The sequence below is a fragment of the Falco punctatus genome, assembly GCF_963210335.1.
Source record: "Falco punctatus genome assembly, chromosome: 8".
In the NCBI taxonomy this organism is placed as follows: domain Eukaryota; kingdom Metazoa; phylum Chordata; class Aves; order Falconiformes; family Falconidae; genus Falco; species Falco punctatus.
In genome coordinates this window covers 25,401,321-25,408,884 of record NC_137588.1, presented here as the reverse complement: position 1 = coordinate 25,408,884, position 7,564 = coordinate 25,401,321, and the positions used below count along the sequence as shown (strand labels likewise).

General features: G+C 64.4%; 1 protein-coding gene across 1 annotated transcript; it reads right to left on the bottom strand.

Moving 5' to 3' along the window:
• Positions 1 to 273: 273 nt before the first annotated feature.
• On the bottom strand, positions 274 to 5,573 carry CHPF (chondroitin polymerizing factor). Its single transcript, XM_080399168.1, has 4 exons — positions 5,166 to 5,573; positions 3,441 to 4,005; positions 3,063 to 3,245; positions 274 to 2,560 (listed from the first exon to the last, which is right to left on the bottom strand). The coding sequence occupies exons 1-4, from the start codon at positions 5,474 to 5,476 to the stop codon at positions 1,298 to 1,300; spliced, it is 2,322 nt and encodes a 773-aa protein (XP_080255294.1). The 5' UTR covers positions 5,477 to 5,573; the 3' UTR covers positions 274 to 1,297.
• Positions 5,574 to 7,564: the final 1,991 nt, after the last annotated feature.

Genomic DNA, 7,564 nt, shown 5'->3' with positions numbered 1-7,564 from the left:
GCTCAAGCCGGCATTTCCAAGTGTCTGTTTGGCCTATCGCCTGCCAGCCTATCCCTGAAGTCGATGGGCTCCGCCTCACCTCACTAAGGAGATGCAGTCACCTTTCAGCTCAGGTAGCAGATGCTGCAGGTGGTTTTGGGGAAAGCAGCATTTCTGCAAGGAAGTTGTCCAGCCAGCCGCAGCCAGATTTTATACGAGCAGCCAGCACCTGCCATCACACAAGACGCCCAGTGGGACACCCAGAGGTGCCCTGGGGAAGAATCAGCCAGACCCACCAGTTAATCTCTCCATTTTATTAGTGTAAATGCACCCCTCCCTCCTCTCCCCCCTATTAAATACAAACCAGGAGCAGAGAGCGGCTCCTCAGTCACTTTCTCCTTAGGAGATGCGCAGCCAAACCTTCTGCTGTGCCCACCAGGGCCGGGCACTGTGTCCCCTGACCCTGAGGGCGCCCCTATGGTGGGGAGGGCTCCCACCTCTGGCGGAAGGCTCTCGTCCAAGGGCTGCGACCTCCAACGTCCTATCAATACTGCGAAGGCCAAAGCGGCCTGGGTCATGGTTCCCATGGGGAGCAGCTCACAGTACATGAATACAGCAGGATCACCCCCTGTGCCCACCAGCCCTAGGGGCCAAGTACCCCCCCCCTCCAACCAGCCAGGAGCGCTCCAGCTCACTGCCAAGTGGCAAAACCCCAAAACCACCTCCTTATTGCTCTTTTGGGGTGGGACATGCCCCATCCCACTGTCCAACCCTGTGGCAGGTGCAGGGATGTGCCCCCACCCCCCACCCCCCGCATGGCTGGGCCGATGTTCTGAAAGAGTGAGGGGCACGGCCCTGCCCCAGCACGCTGGGGGAACCACGAGGGATCACCCCCAGCCCCACGGCAGTCATGGCCCCACAGCAAGGGGGCCCTGGGCTCTGCATGCCCCCGGTCAAGGGGGGACAGCAAAGGACAGGGCAACCCATCACCTCCCGTCTGGGCAGCGGAGCCAGGACAGAGGGATGGTGCCAGCAGCCAGCAGCTCTGGGGCGAGGAGCTGGGCATCCCAACTCACAGCTCAGTGACTCCAACCCCACCTCGCCCTGGGGTCTGCACAGCCACAGCCGCTCTGGAAGGACCTGGGCACCCTGGGCTGGCAGACCCCGGCCCAGACAGCCCCAGCGGGACAAGTCACAAGCTTGGGCACCAGCAATCCCTGCAGTTGCCGGGAGAAGGAAGACAGATTTGGGCAGCAGAAGAGGCAGGGTGGGCAGGCAGGCACAGCAGGGCATGGCCAGCCCCTCCATGCCCCTGGGTTCAGGTGCTGTTCCCCTGCTCCTGCTCAAAAAGCACCATGGCCAGCTGGGAGCGAGAGCCTACACCCTCCAGGCTGCTCTGCACACAGCGGTGGTAGATCTCCTCGCTGAGCCGGGGGTTGCAGGCCTGGTTGCGGTAGCGCTGCAGCAAGGCAGGCTCTACAGCCCGGAAGACATGGAGATTGGAGTACTTGATGAACATTTCATAGATGTCCAAGGTCTCCAGGATGTCCTCATTCTCCTGCACATCACCTGCCATGCGGGTGCGTGCTGCCATGTAGTCAGCATTGTAGAAGCAGGCTTCGTGGAAGACGTCGCGGTCAAAGCGCCCTGCGTCCCGCAGCAGGTCCAGCGTGGCGGGAGGCACCTGGTTGTGGTAAGCAATGGCAGGGTTGTAGCCCTGGAAGTGGATGGGGAAGAAGACCTGCCAGTTGTTGATGGTGTTCATCCGGCAGCGGTTCAGGAAGTCAATGGTGACCTCTGTCCCCACACCGGCCACAAAGAAAAGCGTGTCCACGGGATGCTTCTTGGAGATGATGTCCATGACCTTGATTTGGGAAGGTGCATCTGTCTTAACACTGATCCATGGGATCTTCACCTCTGCATACTTGCGCTCATACTCTGTGATCTGGGCCTTCACGGGGGCAAAGATGTCATTCTGGGTGACCTGCTGGGCCTCAAAGGGGTCATAGATGAAGAGAAAGGTGAGAACCGTGTTCTCACTGCTCTCAAAGGCAGCTGCTGCATAAGTCTCCAAAAAGCGAGCAGCATGGTCCCGGTCATGGGCCGTCAGTGGCAGGATGACATTGATGCGGCTGGCCTCTGTCACATAGGGCATGGGGATGATCTCCACCTCACTGAGGGGCCGCACCAGGTGCACACGCTTGGTGACAGAGCGGCTGTGCCCCTTCTGGGTGACCACCTCCACCTGGAGGTCCAGTGTGTACTCCATACCACGTGTGGGGTCGAAGCGTCGGTACCCATTCACCAGCTGCTGCTTGCGGACATGGAGCACCGGCTGGTACTTGCGGTTCAGTTCTTCCATGGCCGTGGCTACCACATCAGCCACGTCCGCCAGATCCGCGCCACGCAGCTCGCACTTGGGGGAGCCATCCATGCAGGCGTAGACCTGCTCCTCCGTGAAGTAGTCCCAGCGCAGCACTTCAAAGCGGGTTTTGGGCTGGAAGGGGGGTGGGATGCCAATGGGCCACGTGGCACCGTGGTCCCCATCAGCAGACAGGCTGCTGGCATTCTGAATCTCCAACTGCAAGGGAAGAGATGGAGGAGTAAGTACCAAGGTGGGCACAAGTAGGTCTTCCAGCTCTGGCTGCCGGCAAGCTGACACCCGATGCTCAGGGATCAGCTACTCCCAGCCCAAAGAGCAGTTCCAGAACAACTCTGCCTTCAGCCAGACTACTGTCCAGCACCTCAGGTCTGCTCTGAAGAGCACCCTGAATATGGCACACCACTTCCATTGGCAGGATCCACACCCTCTCCCACCCTGCCCAGCCTCTGCTGACAGACCTTAGCGCCCTGCTAGCTCCATCACCCTGAACCACCACCACAGCTCCAGGACCCATCCAGGCCCAAAGCTGTTCTCCAGCCAGCACTGCTGCCCCTGCAGCCACACAGGCTCATCTGACCCCATTCCACAGCAAGTTCAAGTGAGAAACCCTCACGTTAGAGGGGAGAGGCGACAGAGCAATCAGAAAGGCCACAGGTATGACAGAAGGAGCCTAGACCCTCCCAACCAAGCCAGGTCTCACCTGAAGCTGCTGGATCTCCTGGTACGTCCTCTCAAGCTCCATCTGTGCAAAATACTTGTGCAGCCGGTACATCTGGAGGGGATCCAGCACAGGGTGGACAGTGAAAGCGCTCTGGAAACGGAGATCGGTCTCCCGCTCGGGGTCCATGTTCTTCCCCAGCTCAAAATAGTGGTAACGCAGGCCCTGTGCCAGCCAGGAGAGACAGGTCACAGCCAGCCCTGACTCACACTCCCATCCCACTGGCTGCCAGCACAGCAAGCTCAAAGGACAACCAGGTGTGAGGGCTGGTCCCCCCAGGACCTGGGAGTCCACGGGAAGGTGGGCAAACACACTGGGCCAGATCAGGCTCTCAGAGGCCATCTCTGCTGCAGGACCTACCTCATGCTCCTCGGCACAGTTGATGGCTGTGTAGTCAATGATGCAGCGGCCCAGCCACTCGTCAGGCCGGGCACTAAGGATGTCATTGCGGCAGCTTTCCAGGTGCTGCTGCAGGAGCAGGAGGAGGCTGCGGGACAGCAGGTAGCCGAACCCCCCATAGCAGTACCGTCCCTCTGTGTCCCCACCGATGAACTCCTCGGGACGGCCCAGGTAGAGGTGGGTGTCGATGCTGAGGTGGGCGACCAGGCGGCTGATGCGGTGTGCCTCTGTGTAGGTGTCGTCTTGCACCAGGAAGAACCAGTCAAAGTCATTCACGTAGTGGTCCAGGAGGTACCGGATGGTTTGGTACATGTTCCAGATGGGCCGCTCGTCACTATGTGTCACCACCGTCATGCCATGGGGCACCTTGCGGCCCCGTGTGCCTGTGAAGTACACCAGGCGCTCCAGGTGGTGGGCTAGCGTTCGGTTGACAGCGACCCCCAGGGTGTTCAGCGTGCTCTTGGAGGTCAGCACACCCACGAAGAGCCGCTGCCGCATCCCCAGCTCTGTGCTGATGTAGCGGGTCCTGTAGGAGGGAGAGAACGTCTGGCTCCAGGACACTGCACCCCATCTCGACCTCCATGCTCCCCCTCCCCCCACAACCGCACAGACCTTGGCTCCTCTGCAGGAACTGCTCTCAGGCTTCAACTACACGTGCGAGACATCACCCCAGTGGCTCTGGCTGCCACTTTGCTTGGACCAGAGGCACAGCACAGCGCCCTGCTGAAGTCCTCCCTGCCAGCCTGAAACCTTCCTTCCCATGAGCCAGCCAGCCTGGCTCGAACCAGAGGCTCGCAAGGGGCCGAGCACGGCTAAGAGAGGGAAGCGGGGCTGCACGCCCCAGCTTCAGCAGGGACACAGCCCAGCAGGCACCCAGCCATGCTGCCAGCCCTGGCTGGGACAGCCGAGCTGGGAAGCACCTTCCTGCCCGGTGCAGCGCCCTGGCGCAGGCAGACGGGCCGTGCTGCCCTCCCGGGGAAAGCCAGGCCCCGCTGCAGTGGCTGAAGCCAGCGTGGGGCCAGCTGCGTCCCCCTCCCCAGCTGCCCCACTCACAATGACTTTCAAGTTTAATTCCCGCAGCCCGGCGCGGCGGCAGGAAGCGACCCCCCCCCCCGCCCCCCGGCCGGCACACACTGGCCCTATTCAGACCCCTCCGTCGGCCCGCCCGGCCGGGACAAGGAGGCCCTTTCACTGCCTGCTCCCTGCCAGCCCGGGGACGCCGGGCCGGGCCGCAGCCGGCCCCGGAGCGGGCTGGGGTGGTGGCGCGGGGCGGGGACGTGCCGCCGCGGGAGGGTCCGGGCCGGGGCTGGGGGCCCGGCAGCACGTGCCGCAGCAGGCAGCCCTGGCACCGCGGGCAGGAGCGGGAGGCTCTTCCGAGCGCTCCCGAAACAAACGGCGGGCGGGAAGGAGCGGTAGAGGGAGGGAGGAGGCGGCGGGGAGGAAGGGAAGCAGCGGGGAAAGGCGCTTGCAGCGAGAAAAACCCGGCTGCAGCCCGGGGCGGCCGCAGGGCGGAGGCAGCACACCGCCGGGTCACCGGGAAAGCCCCCCAGTACCGGCCCAGCGCCGGCCCAGCGGGCAGGCCGCCCGCAGCCGGGCACCCCGGGCACCGTAGCCGCTCGCATCGGAAGCCCGGCTCCTGCACCGGGGCTCAGCTCCCCCAGCCCGGCCCGTCCCGGCCCCCCGCACCTGACGGCCTTCTTGGCGGCCCTGCCGGGGCTGGGCGGGCGGTAGGGTACGACGCGGGGCTCCCAGCTGTCGGCGCCCAGCCCGGCGGGCACGGCGTTGGGCCTGCGCGCCGCGTTGCCGTTGGCGTTGCCGGGGCCGGGAGGCGGCGCGGGGCCGCCGTCGGGGCGCGGGTGGGCAGCGGGGTGCGGCGGCGGCCCGCAGGGCTCCTCCACCCAGGTGACGCTGAGCAGGCTGAGGGTGAAGCCCAGCGAGACGCCGATGGCCACCGGCCCGGCGGGCCGCAGCACCGACAGCACCAGCGACAGCCGCATGGCCGGGACGGGACCGGGGGCGGCTCCGGCTGCCGCTCCCGCTGGCGGCGCCGCCGTCCGACGTGTCACCCGTTGGCCCCGCCCCGCTGCGCGTCACCGCGGGCGGCCCGCCCCGGCCAATGGGCCGCGTTCCCACCGCCGCGTCACGGGGCGGGGCGGGCCCCGCCGAGCGGAGCCGGGGCGGCGTGGGGGCGGGCCGCCGTCGCTAGGAGACCGCGCGGCCGGCCCCCGCCTCCGGCGCCCCCCCGCGCCGACCCGGCCCTGAGGGGCGGGGCCCCCGCGCCGCTTCCCTCCGGGGCCCGGGGTCACCTCGGCGGGGCTGGCCGCGGCACACGGCGTCACCCCCCCGCCTTTTGCCCCCGGCCCGGCGAGCGCATTGGCCCGGGCCGCCTGAACCGGCTATAGGGCGGGGCTGCTCGGGCGTGTGCGGCGGGGCTGGGGCAGAGCCGGCTCTGCGCTCCCGGGGCCGGGGAGCAGCCACTGCGTTGCCACCCCCCGGGACAGCCCGAGCCGCCACGCTGGTGAACTCCCGGGGGTCTTGAAGCACGTGGTTGCCCGGGGGTCTTCCAAAAAGCGTGGGCAGCGGCACGGGGCCCTACCTGCGCATCCCTGGGAGATGGCCGCGGCAAGGCAAGGGGCACAGGGCTGCGGCCGGGAGCCTGGGAGGCCAGGCCATGGGCTGCCGAAGGCGCCTCGGGAGCCGGGGCAGTGGGCGTGCCGGAGGGCAAGCAGCGGCTGGAAAGCCTTTGGATGCAGAGCAGCAGACCGGTGCGGTACAGGAGGAGGGTGGGCAGAGTGGCAGGGGATCCCAGCAGCAGGGACCCTCATCCTGGGAGTCAAAATGGGACCGAAGAGGTGGGCCTTTCCAGTTGGCGGCCAGGTCACCGTCCCACTATGAGCTGTGGTGCCAGCCACCATCCCACTGGCCACCGGCAGACAGCCCCCAGGCAGGCAGAGCTGGCGAAACTGGCTCAGGGCAGAACCTGCTGCACACACGGAGCCTCCGGTGCAGGATGGATCCAACCCAGAAGCTGCAAGGCCGGCAGCCCTATGTGGCTGCTCAGCGCCGGGCGCTACTGAATAAGGACAACAAGGACCCGTCCTTTCTGCCCATTCCCAGCCCATGGCTCTGCTTCCAGCAGTGCCACAGCTGTCAGGACTCTCAGATGCCCCTGGGTTTACTCTGGCTGGTGGGGAGCCCATCCCACCCTCCCCATGAAACACAGCCTGCCTGCCCCGGGCTGCCGGCTGCCCACAGAGCACAGCAGGGCACTGAGGGCGGGCAGGAGCCTGCTTGGCTCCAGGGTCTCTTTCATATTCTGGAACAAAGCAGCCTGTTTTCACCAGGAAGTGGTTGGCAGCATCCCACCCCCCAGAGATACGGGACCATCATCCAAGCCCAGCTCATTTTCATAGGCCTTTTTCCCCTGAATAGGCCAAGAAAAGCAACAGGCAAAGGCAGTCACGTGGAAAGCAGTTTAATGAAGAACATATAAAAACTAGAAGCGGAGGGAATGCAATGGGACGAGGAGATGCCAGAAGGGAGAAAGATGCAGAAGTAAGAATGAGCACAGATTTTCCATGGACAAAGGCCAAAAAGCAGGCATGATCATAAACAACTGGAGTCGCCTGTTTTCTGTACACAGAGAAACGTGTTAGGTAATAGATGTGTTTGATTTCCTTTACAGGTTGGAATATTTAACACTGGTCACCTTATACAAACCCGGATGATTTTGCGTGAGTGATGAGAGGTTTCATTCTGAAACGACCCTGCTGATCTCAACTTGCATTTAGGTAGAGGTGCAGGTTGGACAAAGTCCTGAAGTTTTCAGAAGTAAATCTCTGAGCTCAGGAAAACCACACGGAGACAAAGCTGTTGGGGGCAGAGCGACCACCTCTGTAGGGTCAGCCTGGGCAGAGGCTACGTCCAGGCCCCCCTGCATGGCCCCAGGGGACCGCGCGGGGGAGGTGGCTGGTGGTCAGCAGTGCCGTTCCTCCGGCAGCCCCTTCGCAGCCCCCCACCAGCTGCAGCTCCTGCCTTTGTCTCCCTGGTGCTGGCGTGAGGCTGGGAAGGGGCTGCCAGGGGAA

What these genes read in the sequence shown, in the direction of transcription:
- CHPF (XM_080399168.1), bottom strand. Translation starts at nt 5,476, where the DNA reads ATGCGGCTGTCGCTGGTGCTGTCGGTGCTGCGGCCCGCCGGGCCGGTG. An exon ending in ACTGTGCCGAGGAGCATGAG is followed by an intron (nt 3,246 to 3,440) that starts GTAGGTCCTGCA and finishes TGGCTGGCACAG; the next exon opens with GGCCTGCGTTACCACTATTT. An exon ending in AGGAGATCCAGCAGCTTCAG is followed by an intron (nt 2,561 to 3,062) that starts GTGAGACCTGGC and finishes CTTCCCTTGCAG; the next exon opens with TTGGAGATTCAGAATGCCAG.